The 19,586-nt window shown below is 42.2% G+C and overlaps 1 protein-coding gene across 1 annotated transcript in view; it reads left to right on the forward strand.

Annotated features, from left to right (window-relative positions):
* The window catches only part of lrig3 (leucine-rich repeats and immunoglobulin-like domains 3), a 23,596-nt gene extending 4,423 nt beyond the window's left edge, over positions 1–19,173 (forward strand). The window contains exons 2-19 of the mRNA XM_008401487.2: positions 3,090–3,161; positions 3,281–3,355; positions 8,750–8,884; positions 9,153–9,296; positions 9,402–9,545; positions 9,641–9,784; positions 11,235–11,378; positions 13,162–13,242; positions 13,331–13,402; positions 13,912–13,983; positions 15,576–15,739; positions 15,872–16,207; positions 16,289–16,570; positions 16,658–17,134; positions 17,207–17,365; positions 17,465–17,605; positions 18,249–18,503; positions 18,588–19,173. Of these exons, the coding sequence (XP_008399709.1) occupies positions 3,090–3,161; positions 3,281–3,355; positions 8,750–8,884; positions 9,153–9,296; positions 9,402–9,545; positions 9,641–9,784; positions 11,235–11,378; positions 13,162–13,242; positions 13,331–13,402; positions 13,912–13,983; positions 15,576–15,739; positions 15,872–16,207; positions 16,289–16,570; positions 16,658–17,134; positions 17,207–17,365; positions 17,465–17,605; positions 18,249–18,503; positions 18,588–18,814 (3,124 nt within the window). The 3' untranslated portion in view covers positions 18,815–19,173. The remainder of the gene's footprint in view (positions 1–3,089; positions 3,162–3,280; positions 3,356–8,749; positions 8,885–9,152; positions 9,297–9,401; positions 9,546–9,640; positions 9,785–11,234; positions 11,379–13,161; positions 13,243–13,330; positions 13,403–13,911; positions 13,984–15,575; positions 15,740–15,871; positions 16,208–16,288; positions 16,571–16,657; positions 17,135–17,206; positions 17,366–17,464; positions 17,606–18,248; positions 18,504–18,587) is intronic.
* The last annotated feature ends 413 nt before the right edge of the window (positions 19,174–19,586 follow it).

The raw sequence follows: 19,586 nt of genomic DNA on the forward strand, positions 1-19,586 counted from the left end.
ACTGTTGGTTCCAAGAGAAAGTCAGCAAAATTTCATAAAATTGTAAAATATGATTCAGGGCAGTTACTGAGCAGAGGTTTAGTGATAAAAATGATTTTTTTTTTTTTACACCAGTGGTCTGCTGAAGAAACCCAGTTAAAAATTGGTATGTTTTTTTAAGAACTGCATTTGTTTGTGGAGCCTTCATAACTGTGGCACTCAGACATTAACCTGACAACAACCTCAGTAAACAAGAAGCTGTTTTCACTCTAAGCACAATGAGAGATGCACAGCATGTTGGCATCAACAGTGGTATTAATGCTAGTCTTTTTTTTTTTTTTGACATTATCACTCCGACAGGTAATATTGAACCGATATTAACAATCGATTATTATTTCAATGTTGTTCAGGATTGCTTAACTGAAGCGATGTCAGTGCTGTGGTTGTTTTTGCACTGTAGAAAGGGTAGGGATATATATATCAAATAAGATATTGGTCAATATCAGTTATCTGCCATAACATCTAAAGATATCGGACCAAATGTTTCATTTCAGTGCATCCCTACCCACAATAAATACCGCAAAATATTGTGACAAACTTTATTGCTCATCTCTCATCGGGACGTTTCAGACTTCATAAAAGATCAAGTGCGGAACTCCTGGGAGGTCGTCCCAAGCTCCTCCCACTGCAGGATTTTATTAGCGTTGCAGCCCCGCCCATTCAAAATCACACAAACACCGTTGAGCAGCAACAACTGACTGCAAGAACAGACTGATGTCATTTTGATCTGGCAGAAATGGGCCAGGGTTTTCTTGTGTTTTTTTCCCCCTAACCTGATCACGTTCAGATTTATTTCTCCGTCAAACGAGAAACAAACACGTAGCCTCCTCCACTGCCAGTGTCTCTCGGTGTGAACGGTAACGACACGCTCTTTCGGCCTAAAGAGAAGCAGTTTGCGGTGCCAGATAAGGAAGTGGCGCAGTCTGCTTCCAGCGGGGCAGCAGAAGCAGGTCGCAGCCTGTACGCCAGGCTTCCTGTTATCTTTCTCCACTCAGAGCCTTGTTTGTGAGGGAAATGGAAGTGTAGGGTCTGCTCAAGGTTTATCTTTGGAGCGTGATAGGACACCTCCAGTGGCGGGGGCGACAACAACAACAACAACAACTTATCGTTGGAACAGGGCGAGAAAAAGAGGAGGGAACTGAGAGGTGCGGGGTTTGTTCCAGCAGAGTAAGGAAAACTCTGCCTGATGTGTTTGTGAAACCTTCAAAACAGGCCCAGAAAATCCAGCAGGTTGTCTCCGAGGTACAAAAGGCGTTCCTCTCGCTTTTCCCAGCATTACAAATTCATTAGTAGTTGTTAGGTCCCCCCACTGCGCTCCCCTCCTATAAGAGTTTCTTGATGGATTCCAGATGAGGGAGGTATGAAAAGAAAAAGAAGAAGAAGTGTCTGGCACCACAGCGCTGATCGTGTGCAGCAGTGCCAGTAACGCCGCCGCTTTATGGTGCATGAGGCTCCGCTTGCCAGAGTTCTGCTGCTGGTTTTAAGGCTCATTTTCAAAAACAGGCAGCAGACACAAGAGCACAACCCAAAGCCGAGCCGCAGCCAAGCCGGGCCGAGTGCAGCCCAAATACGAACATGACTCAGACAAAAGCAAAACACACAATACACACAATACACAGTCTGTCTGTGTGGGCTTACGACAAGTCCTGTGTCAGTGTCACTCAGTCTACCTTACAGTGCAATAATTATGAGGAAAATAGGATGGTGTCAGAATATTTTCCCAAAAATTTTTATAAAATATATAATTGGTGCGTTTCTAAAAGCAGGAACTTCAGCAGTTATTCTCGCTGCTGACAACCAACGTATTGATTATTACAGTTATCACCACTGATGGGTGAACTCATCAACCAGTAGAAAATGTAATGCTAATGATTCTAACTGCAAGAACAGCTAATTTATGCATCAAAGCATAAATTCCCATTTATGCTTTGATGCATAAATGGGAATTCTCTTGTAATTCTGTAATTTCCTGCCTGATTCCAAATTACAATCGCTCAAAGAATCTACAGTCGAGAGGTCAGGAGGTCAGGAGGTCAGAAGGTCAGAAGGTTCGGGCCTCAAAAAAACCCAGAGATCAATAACAACCTGGATAAACCTGACTGGTCCGTCTCTCTTAATAATCTTAAAACATTTTTTAAAATTATTTTTCATTCCGACACATAGATTAAATTAAATGTATGTAATAAACATCCAGTAAATTTACCAAATTCTTCAACCTTTGTCTCGTTTGACTCCATGTAGAGTAACATGAATTTACCAGGCTGATTCATCTTCGCCAGGCTGGTTGTGTGTTTTGTGATCGCCTTGTGGCCGAGGTGGTTTTTGAAAAGCTAACGCAGTGAAGGGGAGACAGAAACAGATTTCTGACTTTTACCTCACATGACTGATTAGCTGTTCTTGCAGTTAGAATCATTAGCATTGCATTTTTTTTCTCTATGTCTCCTGAAAGCTTTTAACATCACCAATAGTTAGTTGACATGATGGAAAAATTACTATCTGCTCTACAACACTTTTCCAAAAACCTCTCTGAGATTTTCTGAGATTTGTGCTCTATGCTAGTTAGTAACCTCTGACCTCTGTTTCCTGTTTATTGCAGCCATGCGTAGCGTCAACATCTGATGAGATTACGCCTTGCGCTGCCTGGTTGATTCGCTCCAAACCAGTAGATGGAAACATGGCTCATATTTCTTTGCGACATTTTAAAAAGTTGGCTCAAAATTCATGTGTGAATTAAATGGAAACAGCCACTAAAACGACTTTCGCCTGCAGGACTGTAAACTGATGCCCCTAACCAGACCTTGCACATTGGTAAACCATGATATCTAAATGTGTAAAACATAATGGACGATGCGCCATCTTCTTCACAGAACTTTAGGCCATAGAATGGAGACTTTTGTTGGTTTTGAACTTTGGTGTACCGTAATTTCAGTACCCAGTCTGTGCCTGTTAGTAAGGCAGAAAGCTGGTAATGTTTTCTGCAGGTCATTATGGAAGATTGGAGCTTGTGAAAAGTGCAGTGTGTTGATGTTTACTTCTTTCTCCTTTCACAGGGACTTGAGCCATAACAAATTGCAAGTGCTCGACGGGAATTTGTTTTCCAGACTGCCGCATTTAAAGGAACTGTAAGTGTAAGACAATTAAAACACTGGTGTTCTCAGTGTTTGCCCAGGTTAATAATAGTCTTTTCCATCCTTCGATGTACTAAATCTAGTGATCCATTTCTGTTTTCTTACTTCGACAGAAAGTTGAATCACAACAAACTGGAGGCAATACCAGATCTGGGTCCTTCTGCTTCAAACATCACAACCCTCATTCTGTAAGTAAAGGCTTTTAGATAACCGTTACATTTGTCTATTGTCGCCTCATCCTGGTTTCGATGATCATTCTCTGCCAGGACTATTACAGTTGGTTAAACTCATGAGTTGGGAAGTTGTTTCTCCCAGCTCAGCCAAACCCAACTGACTGGGCTAGTTCCCAGACCGGCCAAGTGTTTGCAGACAAATGTCACCAGGACAAATGGAAACATTTTTCTTCTGTCTGGAAAGAGACTTCAGCATCAATTTAGTCCCACTCTTTCAGAGGAGAAGTACCGGAGATCAGCTTTCAGGCAAAAAAACAAAAAAGCCTCTTGACTTGTCATATTTTATCCCTTGCAAACTGTGAGCTCGTAATCGTCTGGAATCTTGTTTTGCAAGACGTGCTTTCAGAATCACACCAGATATTAGTCTGTGAAACCTCAACAATTTTCATTTGGTCTGTGGCGCATTTCTCAAAACTACCCAGTGTGAAGTTGTTGCGGAGGAATGTAGATGTTGCTAGATGAGGCGTATTCCTCATCAAGCCCCGACACGACAGTCGGCAACAGCCGCAAGCCGCCACAGTCAGTCAGTCAGTCAGTCAGTCAATTTGCTTGTAGTTTTCGGAAAGAAATCTCACCTCCAGCGACAATTAATTTCAAGAAGAAAAGAAACATGAGCTGGATTTCCATTCCAAAGTCTCCAACAGTGTTCTTCCAACAGGGACGTGGAACTTTTAATATGGGTTGGGTTACATTTTAATCCTTGCTTGGCTTCTAATTTGGCAAAGTGGCTCAGATACATTAAAGTACCTCAAGTGAAAAGGTATGCCTTTCCCTTAATGGTCATAAAGGAGGTTTAGCATTTTAATGAGCACACCAAGTGACTAAAGCTCTACACCTCTGAATTTCATGATTTCCCTACAGTAATATAATATACAACAGTATTATGTTATGGGGCAAAATTCAAACAAATTCCAATTAGAAAAGATCTTTTAGTTCTCCCCATGCCCGAGGTCCGGTCATTCGCTCATAAATAGGGAATATGCAGGACTTCACTTCCTCTTGACGATGGAAAAGAGCGGATCGCTGGGCACAGCCACTCAGAGAGTGGGCCACTGACATGAGCAAAGAGTCGTCTTGTAATCAAAAAGTTAGGAGTTCAATTCCAGTTTTCTCTTCTGACATGTCGACGTGGCAAGGCACCGACATCCCAAGGTGTGTTACGGTGTATGAATGTGTGTGGCAAAAGTTCCTCTGTTACTTAAGTAGAAGTATGGATACTTGTGTTAAAAGTGACTCTGCTAAAAGTAAGAATACTGATTAAAATCCGTTAAGGAAAAGCGAAAAATTACTGAAATGTACTTAAGTTCTAAAGTAAAACATAATTATCACCTTCAATGATACAAAAAAACTCTAATAACATCAAAAATGATGTTGCATTTACACCCTTCCTGGTGCTTACCTGGCAGGGTTTCTGTTTTTCAGATTTGACAAAGAATTTGTGAAGGCCATAATAAGCTCATGGTCTTTATGTTGGCTGAAAACACAGAGCATTTGCTGCTAATTATTCTTGGAGCTGATAAAATGGAAGAGTCCTCTGAGACTGTGTTCACACTAGCCCTGTTTAATCCACTTTCACCAAACTCTAGTCCGGTTCGTTTGAGGACGTGTGAAAGCTCTGGATGGCCTACAATCCTAAATCTGAGTTCAGTTGAAGTGAACTCTATTAGATTATTTAAATGCCTAAAATGTGTTATCTTATCTCAGCACTATGTATCTCTTTTCAAAGTTTTACACAATTTAGACATAATTTGGGATCGGAAAAAAGAAGAAATATAACAGAAATGGAAGCAGCTTTGATATGTCAAGTTAAAGTGATGCAAGCCTCATCTGGCCTACAAACAAAACATATGTTGTTATGATGGGGTGCCAGTATGCCACACCGATTACACTATGTATCCCATAATGCTTTGTAATGGCTAATTGTCCCATAAGACAACCTGTAGTTGTGGGAGTTTCTGTGAGGGCTGTAATGGTTGTTTGAACCGACACATGCAGGAGGTTTTTGTGCGGAACTAAGTGTACAGTGCAATGTTCTGTAGTGCAACTTTAAAACGTGACACCAAAACAAAACTAGGTAACACTTTATTTGAAGGGGTGTGCATAAGACTGACATGTCACTGTCATAAACATGACATAACATCTGTCATGAACATGAAGAAGTCTTTATGAATGTTTAGCACAGTTGTCATGAAGTGTCTTTCGGTAAATAATGACACTTTTAATGCAAAGTTGCTCTAAAAGTTGCATTAAAAGCCCATTAAAAATGGCAACTTTGCATGATTTTGTAAATTACGACAATTTAATGCAAAGTTGGCATTTTTAATGGGCTTTTAATGCAACTTTTAGAGCAACTTTGCATTAAAAGTGTCATTATTTACAGAATGATACTTCATGACAACCGTCATAAACATTCATAAAGACTCCTTTATGTTCATGACAGATGTTGTCAGTCTTATGCACTCCCCTTCAAATAAAGTGTTACCCAAAACTATCATTAAACTCTGCAGTTTGGGAAAAATTAAGGTTTTCATGCAGTGATGGTCAAACCAAAACTTTATGTAACTTTATGTAAGTGTGCATTTACATAAAGTAAATTTAAATAATAATCTAATAGATTTACATAAAGTAAGTGACTTCTACCACAGCAGTAAGTGGTGGAGGACCCTTTTTTTTATCTGTTTCTCTTAATTAAGGCAAACCATGTTATGATTTTAAAGCTGAAGCTCTTCACCCACTTATTTTTGTCCACACTCAAAATTTTAATACATATTCATTTTATTGGTTTGTGTTTGAAAAAACTGGGACAAGAACTAAACTTCAACTTGTTTGCTTTCACATGCTACCTTCATTAGCCATCACCTCTGTCCCCCTAACATTTAGCAGTTCAGTGTGATTCCTTTTTTCTTCTTCTTCTTTTTCCACCAGTGGAACATTTTTCCAGAATTTCTCTCTCTCCTTCAGTTTCTCCAAGCTGGGAGGGTTGTAAAGGAAAAAAAAAAAAAAAGGACCTCAGGGTATCAAATACCACTTATTCAAACAGCCAGTCAGACATAGCGGCAGCTCTCGCCGACTTCTTTGACCTCGCAGCTTAGAGTAAAAACAAACGGCAATAACCCTGCAGCTGGTAGTAATTGAGTCGTGATCATCTTAATTAATTGAACAATTTCCTTGGAATTTATGGAGGGGGGTGGGAGATGGGAGGTGGGCCCCCTCCTCCAGCCCCCCACCAAATCCCCTGTGTCCCAGAAGGGTTCAACAAATGACCGTACAGATACCAGGTCAGATTAGGTCTACAAGGGGCTGAACCTCTTGGCATTTCATCAGCCAAGATGAAATGTCTTTTCAGGACTTTGCTGAAAAGGAGAATTAGAAACCAAAACAAGCATCATAACAATCTTTTGTGACGTTTCTATAAAATATGTGTGTGATAAGAAGTCTGTAAGAAAACCCCTGAGTTTTCATCAGTCAGTTTGAAGATTCAAGACAACAAGCAGCCCCTCATACTCTTAGAAAGTTTCTTTAGCTAGGCCAGCCAATGAGCTAAAACGCAGAGTCTCGTGTGTGTAAGATATCTGACAAGTTTAATATGGCGTCTCAACAATGAATGCAGCGCTGGTTTTCATTACCGGCGCCACGGCTGTGAGAGGGAGTCATCAGATTGCGCTTGAAAACTCTGTTCTTTTTCCAATAGGAAATACCACACAGACACACACACACACACACACACACACACACACACACACACAACCCAGACACACCACGAGCGAGACGGTTAAAGGAAGAAAATAAAAAAAGTTACTTTCCGTTTGAAAAGCTTACTCTATTAAAATTATTTGCTGCTTAGTGGACACGGCTTTACTGAAAACACATGTCAACAACAACTGCGTTTGGGAAAGGCTCTCACGATTTTGCATAGTTTGTCGGTTTGTGGGGTCTGGTTGAGGGCCCAGAGCGTTGGTAGATTCTGGCAGGTAGCAGCTTGAGGGAACCCAATCGTGCTTGTATAACAAATGAGAATCTGGGACGTAAACCCTGAACGATTATTAACAACATCTCTGTTCCAATCATTCACAGCCTCTGCCTGGCTAGTTTCCCTCTGGTATGAGCTGGAAGAACTAGTTAGACTTCAGGTAGCAAACCTTCTTCTTCTCCTCCTTGTCTCAGTGACCGGTCAGGAGAACATGAAAACTTGAGATACACTTTAGTCTGAGAGCTGAAGGTTGTGGTGTGTGGAGACCCCCCTGTGATTCCCCAACAAAAAGGTCTTTTATTGTGTTGGACTACGGCTGCAGAACGTTTCAGAGAAAGGCTTGTGTCAGTTACCAGTATCAGCAGATACCATAGTTTTAGGGATAAGAATAATTTCTGCCTTTCCCAGTTTAAAAAAAAAAAAAGTAATGACTTCAGGGGTGTCCTACTCAAATCCACATTGGGCCAAAATGACAGCTTGCTTTTCCTCTGTTTTGTAGCTTTCATTTAGCTACAAAACGGGGAAAATGTCACCGTCTGGTGCATCTAACATGAGAGCGGGGGGCCCAGTACGGGACATTTACGGGAAAATGACGATAAGACAGGAAAGGGGGATTAAAAAAGGGCAGTTTCTCGACCAAACCGGGAGACTTGACAGCTATGCCTAAGGTGCACCTGCTGTCTGAATTCACTACCCACCCCAAGACCAGATTATTGTTGCTTAGAGCTGATTTTTCTGATCCAGTAAATGTCACCATTTTTAAAAGTGAACCTTGGCTATTAAATACCTCCAAACCGTGCTAAGCACTGAGCAGCAGAGACAAGGCCTGCAGTCTGGTGCACCAGAGGGACTCTCTCCCTCCCGACCACTCAGCTGCTGAATCCCCACACACAAAGACGGCACTGTACAGCTCTGTTTATAACCAAGCAGTCCCTGCACTGCAATTTAGGAGGCGTGCAGCTCAGGAAATTGCTGGCCTCTGCTGAGGCATGCTTTCACTGAGGGAATGGTATTCATCAGCCAAGTAATTGGCGGGTAACTTTTTTAAATACCTTGTTCGTAATTACCTTATAAACAAAATAACACGTCGCTAAACCTGAGGGTCTGAACGGCGACATTAGTCATGTTCAACAATTAGCTTCCTGTTATAATATATGCGAGCAGCATCAGCTTGGAGAAGGGAAAAAAAAAAGGCATGTCAGAGAGTTTCATGTTGGGTGGTAGGTTTCGTGAGATGTTTGACTTTTTTTTTTCCAGACCGCGGAGGAATTTACAGTCTTCACTGTTTGCATATTTGGGAACATGACACCGTTTTGCGCCACTGGCCAGATACGAAGCATTCCTGCAATTTATAGGAGCAACGGTGTCTGTATTTTCAGAGCAAACAACAGGATCAGTGGGATCTCGGAGGAGCGGCTCGGACCCTTCACCTCCCTGGAAAGGCTCGACCTCAGCAACAACAAAATAGTGGAAGTTAAGACCAGCTCCTTCCCGGCTCTGCCTCTCAAGAACTTGTGAGTTTTATTCTTCTTACATGGCCTGAACTTTCTTTTTTTTCATATTTTGCCATATTTCAACCAAAATATTTAAGGTAGTACATTAGGATTTCAATTGATTTAAGACCAAAGTATTTGTGGCATTAAGTGAAGTAGAACAGAACTGATGCAGCGTTTGGTTCTTTTGTAAGAATCTTCCACTTCACAACTCTGCACTGAGGTTTGTTGGTGTAACATGATGTTAAATGAACGGCACGTTTCAGCAAGTTCCTCCCAAATCCTTCAGGCTCCTCTGCAACAATCGCATCTCGTCTCTGGAGTCGGGCTGGTCCACCAACCTGGCCAGCACTCTGCAGATTCTTGAGCTCAGCCACAACCGGATCTCCAACATCCCGGCCAGGTTCTTCCAGCTGCCCAACCTGCAGCATCTGTAAGCTCTGCGCTCCTCCTAAAGTTGCGTGTTTGATTGTTGCACCAGTTGGCTCCTTCTGATCGAGAACACTGCATTTGTTTTTCCTTTTTTTCTTCCCCCCAGGGATTTGAGCAGAAACCAGATTCGCCGGGTGGAGGGCTTGACTTTCCAAGACCTGCCCACCCTCCGCTCGCTGAAGCTGCAGAGGAACCGCCTCTCTGGGCTGATGGACGGGGCCTTCTTTGGCCTTAGCAACATGGAAGTCCTGTAAGTCCACCTTATGATCAGTGCGCGTCGAGATGATTTCCTTCAAACTTCCCCAGCTGTTGTGTGAAGTGATGCCATGTTTGTATTGTCTGCAGGCAGCTGGGCTTTAACAACCTGACGGAGGTGAGCAAAGGCTGGCTGTACGGCCTGGGGGCTCTGCAGCAGCTCCACCTCGAACACAACACCATCAGCAGGATCCAGCCTGAAACCTGGAAGTGTTGCCAGAAACTCAGCAAGCTGTGAGTCCATATTTTTCCCTCTCTCTGGACTCCTTCCCCTCCCCATATTCCATTCGCCGTCTGAACCCCCGACACTCCTACATGCCGCTCCGCCTCCCCTCCTCTGCTTTGCTTACACTTCAGTTCCTCCCGCCACCAACCAGACAAAGCAGAGTCTCTGTTGCTCTGCGGATCAGTGGCAGTGTTAAAGCTCTGCCAAGCTACTACACACCCCACCTTTTCTGTTCTGCTCTTATGTCTCATGAGACGTTGGGATTTTTAGTTTTACACAGATCTCAATCATTTCCCAAACGTTAGCTCCAGATAGGCAAGGGCTGGTTAACAGTATTGAGGATTAATAAGGTTTTGAAAATTTAGCTTTTAATGAGATGAAAGAGAAATGGACTGGAGTTTTCTTTGGCACTGCTGAGCAGCTGGGGACCCAGGTCTCAGCCAGATGAGACCCTGTGTAGAAATAGTTGGTGGTTATTGTGTAGTTTGGACTCAGAACCAAACAGCATCTTGAAGACAATGGGCTGTGGCTACCGGTGTCAAGGTGTACAAAACCTCCCATACGTTTGGTTTTCATACCAATGAACCGTTCCTACGGTTCGAAGTCCTTCTAATGACAGACAGATGGTTATAGATTGTTTACAAAAGTTGGAAATAGCTAGCTTAGAAACTGAATCTTGCTTATGAAGCGTATGAACATTAATCTTCTTATCTTGTAAAAGGTGTTCGCTGCTAATCCACAAATAACTCGGGCTGCCAGTCCTTAAGACTGATGGCTGCTGGTTTTTTTGTGTTTTTTTTTTTGACAATAACCCGTGTTAGAAAAAAAAATGGTTATGTCATAATTTACATTGTTGAGGTAAATATAGTGATACATTTAAAGATTGTCGGTTTTATTCATTGTTGTTTTACCACCGGTATCTCCTGCTTTTCCCTGGGAGCAGATTCTTCGTTGTGGCTTTTTCCATCAGTGGCCGTCTTAATGTTTGCAGAGTCCAGTTGCTTTTGGACTCATTCGCTTCGGGTTACTTACTCTTATCTCGTAAACAAGTTGCTGGTGAGCCGGAAATATGTCCTGCCATCTGATTTATTCTACTTTGGAACAAAAAAAGAGTGTCCTCTATTTTTTAACTACATTCTCCCATAACTTAGCCAAAGCAGTGCACATATTGGTTTGATTGCGTCAGAACCACAAATATTCAATATATGTTAATAGAATTTTGTGCAACTGACCAACATGAAAGTGACTGTAACTGTGAACTGGAAGGAAACTTTTTCCCAGAACAAAATAACACCAGATTAAAGACTCTTTGCCGTAATTGGATCTAAAAAGTATCAACTCTGGGGACATTAATATAAACAAATGCCACACTTTTGTATATATTGTTGCATGGATATTAGGGGTGTGTTGCTGTGCTAATCTTCCCTGATGTTTTTTTTTTTTTTCCCCGCCCTGCAGCAACTTGTCCTCGAATCACCTGTCCAGGCTGGAGGAGTCCAGCTTCGACGGCCTCAGCCTGCTGGATGAGCTCCATGTGGGAAACAATCGCTTGAGCTTCATCGCCGGCGGAGCGTTCCGCGGCCTCTGCAACCTGCAGATGCTGTGAGTTGAGCTCGAGTTACAAAAAAACGACTTGTAAATGTCACCACTGAGTGTGTACGGAGGCCTCTGGGGAACACGGAGGATTTTTATTGCGAGGTACATTATTTCCTCGGTCAGTTGGTGACATTTTTCTTGTTGGTAATAAAAGGTCGTTTTCATGTACGGTTCCATCTCAACCTTACTCCAACAAACATGAATATGCAGTGAATAAATACATTTTCAATCAGTTTTGTGTTACGAATATAAAAACACGTTTTTAATGAGGCTTTTTAAATGACTATTTGAAATATTTGTGACCGAATACAAAATAGACCCGGGCATATTTGTTCATTTATTGTGAGGGAATTGCAATACTTTTTGTGAGGTAACGTAGAAGACAAATCTTTCCCCATGTCCTCTAGGGGGCGCAAGTAAGAACGAGTATTTGTTATTGGGAAACAAAAAAAAGAAAAAACGAAAAAGGACAATCCACGCTATCCTTAGCTTTTAGCTAACTCCGGTACTGGAGTGAAAATATTGCGTCTGATTTGCTTTGGGGATGTGAAGTAGATTATTGTCTTGATGTGTTTGCGCACACACACACACACACACACAAAAAAGAACTCAGACAGGCACAACCGCAACCTCAGTAACCCTCCCTCACACACACACACACACACACACACACACACACACTCCTCCCCACACCATCCTTTCCTCTGTCCAAATTGCTCTCCCACACCGCATCCACCCATCCCCCCCCTCACCTCCCCTGTTCCCACAGAAAGGCTCAGTAACATTTCCCGTAGCGGAGACTAACTACAACCAAATGTGAGCGGCGCTGCTGAGGTCATCGCAGGGCAGGTGTGCATCTAGGTGGACATTTACTGCTTCAGGGCTTCAACAATCCCCGGCCTCCCCCTACACACACCGACATGAAAGCACACACTCACACCCTTCCTCAATTTCAACCAGCCATAGCCAAGCATGCCGAGGAGGAAAATAACTGTTTGAAGGCAATAAAGCAGCTAAAGGATCAAAGGAAGCAATTTTTTTTTTTTTCTGGGACATTCTAGGCTTTTGGTGATCTAGATGTCATTTTCTGTCTGCGGGTAGCAAAGAGAGAAAGCTGAAAACATTTCAAAGAAACATCAGCTGGTTAGATTATGTGGCCACGGTGGTAGTAATTACAAAATCCAACGTCTGACTGTTTGACATTGGGTGAAAAGTCTTATTTTTATGTAGAAAGTCGTAAGAGAAAGGAGAAAAAAAATGACGCAGCTAAGTGGATAAACGAGTGTTGAGTGTTTTGTTTCCCTACTAAGATCACATTATTTGGTCACTCATTTTGGACTTATTGTTGAGTTAATATTTGGAATGAGATACTTCATAAAATATCAAAATCCCACCAAACAGAGATTTTTATAGTAGGTTTATCTTTTCCACCAATTGTTAGAACAGTATCTGTAAAAGCAGTTGGGAAATGACCTTTATGCATAGACTGGGTTTTACTTCCTCTTTAGACGCTTTATTTATCAGCTCCAGTTTATAATTAAAAAGGTCTTCAAGGGAAATATGGTCAGTGGGTTCATTAAAAAGCTTATTTTAATTATGATAAAACAACAGAATCTCTTTAATAGCTCTTACTGATGGTGTTGATGGTATGGAAAGATATTTAAAAACTTCACAATTAATAAGTACCAAAATGACCAGAAAGGGATTTCTGGTTTAAAGGATCATATGGAGCATAAATTCAACGTTTTATTGTGGATGTATTCTTACATTGTGATCTCTCTTCTTAAAGGGATCTCCAGAATAATGAAATCTCCTGGACTATTGAAGACATGAATGGGCCATTTTCTGCTCTTGAAAAGATGAAAACGCTGTAAGTCAGCTGTGTCTGATGGACCAAATTGCCTTAATAAAAACTAAGATCTTGTCGTCTGATGCAGCGTTTGTTTCCCTTCTTCCAGGTTCCTGCAGGGGAACCAGATTCGCTCAGTGACCAAAAAATCCTTCTCAGGCCTGGACGAGCTGCAGCACCTGTGAGTCGGCCTCGTGTTTCACTGATTGTTTTCAAAAGTCCGGGCCGTAAACAAGGCGGGCCGAATGATAAAAGGGTGTTTGTTTGAGCCATGCATCCAGACCGTCTTCTCCTTTTCCTCTGCTTTGATGTGGAGTCAAGAAAAAAAAAAAAGCTGCCATTAGTACCCTTACATGTGAGCCAAAACTATATTGATCACAAAGAGAGACAAAGTGGAGACAACTGTGTGTATGTGTGTGTGTGTTTGTGTGTGTATGACTTTCAACAACTGCATTTGATTCTAATTAGAACCAATGCCAGAGCTCAAAGCAGTTCAGAGTCAGAACTCTTTTGATTAACAACGCGATCTGTTGCCCAGAGTTTTATTGTTTTTTTTTCTCTTTCTCGTGATTGAAGATTGTAAAAATCTCTGCGCTCCTAACATCTGATGTCTGCAAAAAATCTCTCTGAGAACCTTATCAGTGCTGATGCCTTGTTTTTGTTTTTCCTTATTTTTTCCTCTCTGCATAGAGATCTGAGTAATAATGGCATCATGTCCATCCAAGCTAACGCCTTCTCCCAGATGAAAAACCTTCAGGAGCTGTAAGTGTCGGCACCACACACACCGCTGACTTTCTTATTAATATCGACTCCAGACATCATTGAATAGTTTGATTATGTCTTCAAATGTTCTTTGTAATTCTACAACATTGCAGTTTCATAACTATGTTCATCAGTACAGCTGAAACACAATAATTATGCATGTGAAAAGGTTTTTTTTTTAAGTCTCTGACATTAAATCCGACTAAAATTTTCCTTTTTTAGGTCAGTTAGGATTACCAAAATTATTCTGGTTCTATTTTCTTCATTATCTACAGTTAAACACGGCCTGCACTGTGACGGACTCACAGGCCGCTCTGCAAGGAAGAAGCCATAGCTTCAAAAGCATGAAAAAAAATATCTGAATATGGTTTACAAATAACTCCAAATATGAAGACTTTTATTTCTGGAGACATGTCCTGTGGTCTGATGAAACTAAAGTGGAGGTGTTTGACCATAATTATTATTTTAAACAAAAGCTGATCAGCCTGAAAACACCTTCATATCTGTAAAATGCATGTCATGTTACAGAATAAATGACATCAGAGGAAAGAAAAATCTGTGAAAATACTGAAGTGACATCTCAACCAAGAATCCTAACCCTAATGACCAATGACCCTAAGCATTGCGCTAAATTAGTTACAAATTCAACGTTTCATAGTGGCTATCACAAAGCTTTTGTCTGTGTACACATTCAGCCTGGCCTGTATTAAAACAAATATTTCCCCCTTATTGTTTAAAAAATGATTTTGGACACACATTTGGTTTCAGAAACGTTTTCAACTGCATGAACAAATCCGCCCCTGAGCGCCGTTTTAAACATGCCAAACCCATAGGGGGCACTGTAGCGCAAAGTTAAAACCTATGTCAGCCAATCAGATTGTTTCAAAACAACCATGACTTGCCAAGAGGTTCACTTGTGTGAACAAATATATGGGTTGAACTACTTCTAAATAGTGTGTTAGAAAAACAATTAAGACAAGACCATATTGATTAGGAATTATGCGAAAGCAATGTCTCAATATATTGGCATATTATTTATTACACACTGAAATGCAGGAACCTTAAATCCTCATTTTCCCATGTAAACACAAACACAAATAGTTTTCTCAAATCTCCACCTTGGTCGGACTTTGTTGTAAACGATTGTTTAGTCATATTAAACAGAATTTTGTAGCAAATGAAAGACCAAATCACATACCGCTTGTTTTCCCAGGTTTTCTGCCATGTGTGAACTAGGCCACCACTTCTGTCAGGAACCAGAACTTCCATTGGAAGAAAGTCAAAATAACCTCTCTGTCTCATTATTCTGACAATGGGCTAACTGATTCAAGACCTCCTTGAAGTAATTAACGAAGCCAAACCTACTTAGAGCAGTAAAGATTTAGTGTCATTTAAAGTGAGGCAGTAACAATAAGTTAGTCTTTTTTACCCATTTTTTAAAATAAATATCTTTATTCAAATACTTAACAGGAAAAAATCCTCCTCAATTCCACTTCTTGAACATCTTGTCTTCTCTGATAGAACATTAACTTATGGATTCATGAAGCATGTGCTAAACCAAAAGCATTTCTGATATCTTCTGCTCCTGGTAGGCGTCTGAATACCTCCAGTCTCCTGTGTGACTGCCAGCTGAAGTGGCTTCCCATCTGGGTGGAAGAGCAAAGCTTCCTGCCCTGCGTCAATGCCAGCTGCGCCCACCCACAGATGCTGAAGGGCAGGAGTGTGTTCTTGGTACGCCAGGAGGAGTTTGTGTGTGGTAAGTGCATTCATTCCTGATACACACAAGTCGTTTAAATTGGGTACTTTTCTTCCATGGCCACTAAATGTTAAAATGTACTAGTTTGTGCGTCATCTGCATACATGTTGAGGTTTTTTCTTGTTCGTCCAGATGACTTCCCAAAGCCCAAGATAACGGTGCAGCCAGAGACCCAGTCAGCCCTCAAAGGAACCAACGTGACATTTGTCTGCTCTGCCGCGAGCTCCAGCGACTCCCCCATGACCTTTGCCTGGAAGAAAGACAATGAAGTCCTGAACGATGCCGAGATCCACAACCAGGCCCATCTAAGAGTGCAGGGTGATGCGGGAAGTGAGGCGGAAGTCACAGAGTACACCACCACACTGCAGCTGCGGAACGTGGAGTTCTCCAATGAGGGGAAGTACCAGTGCGTCATCTCCAACCACTTTGGGTCGTCATATTCCTCTAAGGCCCGGCTCACGGTGAACAGTAAGTTTGGGGTGTGCTAAATTGTTAGGCACATCTCACCAGACCCTCAACTCCAAATCTTAAACTGTTTTGCTTTTTCAGTACTTCCTTCTTTCACCAAAATGCCAATGGACTTGACGATCCGGGCAGGAGCGATGGCTAGGCTGGAATGTGCAGCCAAGGGTCACCCATCCCCTCAGATTGCCTGGCAGAAAGATGGAGGCACTGACTTTCCTGCCGCTCGCGAGCGTCGCATGCATGTCATGCCCGAGGATGATGTCTTCTTCATTGCGGGTGTCAAGACGGAAGACATTGGTGTATACAGCTGCACAGCTCAGAACACAGCCGGAGTTATTTCAGCAAATGCAACTTTAACTGTTCTTGGTGAGAAAGTTACCTTACACCTACTAGACCTTTACTATTCCGTCGTTTTTCACAGTATTGTCAAAGCTATTCCTGTATTTCTTACAGAAACACCCTATTTCCTGCGCCCTCTTACGGATCGGACAGTGGCCAAGGGCGAGACAGCTGTCCTCCAGTGCATCGCCGGTGGAAGCCCTCCTCCTAGACTGAACTGGACCAAAGACGACAGTCCCCTAGTGGTCACAGAGCGCCACTTCTTTGCCGCTGCCAACCAGCTCCTCATTGTGGTTGATGCTGCTGAGGTGGATGCAGGAAAGTACACTTGTGAGATGTCGAACGCCCTGGGCACGGAGAGGGGGAATGTTCGCCTGGCAGTCCTACCGAACCCCAACTGTGACTCCGGAGTGCAGAGTGGCACCGGGAACATCATGGGGAGCGGATCAGGGGCGGAAGATGATGGCTGGACAACAGTAGGGATAGTCATCATCGCGGTGGTTTGCTGCGTAGTTGGAACTTCTTTGGTCTGGGTGGTCATCATCTACCACACCCGCCGGCGGAACGAGGACTGTAGCGTCACCAATACAGGTCAGAGGTCACTTGGTTTTTCAGATCGTCCAAGCATCTAATCTTGTATTAAAACGTGACCTGGTTCTCCAGATGAGACCAATCTACCTGCGGATATTCCCAGCTACCTCTCCTCCCAGGGAACACTAGCGGACCGACAGGATGCCTACATCCCGTCTGAAAGTGGTAGCAGCCATCAGTACATAGCATCATCCTACAGTGGTTTCTACCTGCAGACCAAAGACATGAACGGTACCAACTCCGGCCTTTTCTTCTTTGACTTTAAAGCTAAACGTATTGAAATAAAATGTAAGGTTTTAGTAACATTATTCACCTTATTACCCTTGGTAGGTCTTTGTCAGCTGGATACAGGAAGTGAAGCTGATATGGAAGCAGCCATCGATCCTTTGCTTTGCCACTACCAAGGTCCGATTGGCTCGCTGCTTTGCCATGATACCATATATCCCAGTGACCCATCCGAAGTCTTCACAGGTTGGTACAAGTCTTGATCCGGTTCCAGAAGGATTTTTAAAAGGGCAGTGTTATGACTTTGTATTGACTATTCTTTAGCTTTACGTCATTTGACAATGCTATTCCTTCATCAAGAACATACTTAGAGTGTTGCCTTAATTCTTTCACTCATTTGATAAATACTTCAATCTCCCATGTGGACATCCGTGTGAACCAGTGCCTCCTTCAAGGTGCAGCTCTCCGTTGGAGCTGCACCTTGTTTCCAGCCTTCTGAGGCTCCCCCACTCTGCTACTTCAGACTAGCCAGCAGTAATTAGCAAACACCTGATGGAAGTGTGCATCTGCAAAGCTCAGTATAGGAGCTAGTTCTCAGAATAATGCTAGTAAAAACATTGTTAAAGGGTTAATAGTGGAGCCATGTTGTGATGACTTCCTGAAGGCGGAGTTTAAGAAAAAGCAGGAGCTTTTAAAGAGAAAGAGACCCAATTTGATGGTGTAAAATTACATAAATTACATATTTGATATATAGCTTTTTTTAACAACTGTAGTTACTTAATTGAGCTATAAAATGGCACCAGAATTATGTGCCTTCGCAAGGCACATAGTATTGCCACTTTAAGTTCCAGAAAACTAATTAATATAATCTCTGCCTTTTCACCCTCAGGTTTTTCGATTGACCAAAAGCCGGTCGGCATGGAGTCCTACAGCGGCAGCCTGACCAAACCCAAAACGATGGACATCTTGCTATCGGAGCATTTTGACGTGTGCCCGCCCTCACTTGTGATGCAGCTTCCAAACACCAGCCTAAATCAAGACCCTTCGTCTCAGCAGAGGGACCGGCAAACCACGGCGGACGAGGAAGATGCTTTCGACTGTGGAAAACCTCATAAATGTGTCCCTCCCTGCAACACTTTCATGGGTAAGTTGTCGATTAACCAATCTTTTTATCCAGACTTGATTTTGCCTAGGCAATGGAATGACTTTTAAACATGTTTTCCCGCAGGTACGTTTGGGAAAGCTCCTTGGACTCCCCACAAGGATCTATACATCCCACCGTCAGTCACTTACCATGGGATAACTCTTCACGAGAATCCTTACACTGCTTTGGATGTTGACTCGGACCTCGAGCAGAGCATCAAGGACTCATTGGAGCAGAGCGGCCGTGTATATGAGCAGCCATTTGACAGCCGTAGAACTGATGCCATTTCACAACGTAGGATGAGCTCCTAGCTGATCCAACTTCCGGTTTTTCATGAGAACAACCAAAAGGAACAGAAAAACACGAACATTTCTACCTCACTGAATGGACACTTTGGCAATAAAGGATGTCTGTAATGTGCAACAAGTGAATGTAAAGGACAGCTTCACGCAAAATAGCACCGGTTATTTTGCTGTAAAAAAAGATTCTGTTAAATAACGTAGATGAATATATACATTTTTATATAAAGTTTATTATATTTTGTAAATTGTCTATAAACAGATTTGATTATTTTTGCCTACTTTTTTTGTACAAATACTTTGCAGCCGTGGCTTTCCATTTATGTCCGCTTTGAATAAAGCAGTGTTTTGCACATGTGTAAACAATAAAACGTGTGCTGCTATGCTCACTTATGGTTTTTCAAACCCTCCGAAAAGATGATCTGTTTTATATCCGAATATAAAACGGATTCATCACCGTTCTCTCGGAGCACAACACACCACCAGAGTGGCATTCATTTTTAAATATATGGCATCCATTTTCATCTAAATTCGGTTCAGATTTATCCAATATAATCCAGTCATATGTTCAGATATAGGTTTGAATACATATGGTTCCAGTTCACTGTATTCCTAATTATATTACAATACAGTGGAAATTCACTTGATTATTTGATGCAAACTGCTGACAAGTGATCTAATACAGGCAAAGGGGACGTCCGCAAAAAGTCGCAGCATTCACCATTACAAGCTTGGTGTCTGCACGTCCATAAAAAGTCTTAAATTCAAAGTTGTAGGGCTGATT

This window comes from Poecilia reticulata, linkage group LG23 (assembly GCF_000633615.1).
Source record: "Poecilia reticulata strain Guanapo linkage group LG23, Guppy_female_1.0+MT, whole genome shotgun sequence".
Taxonomy (NCBI): Eukaryota; Metazoa; Chordata; class Actinopteri; order Cyprinodontiformes; family Poeciliidae; genus Poecilia; species Poecilia reticulata.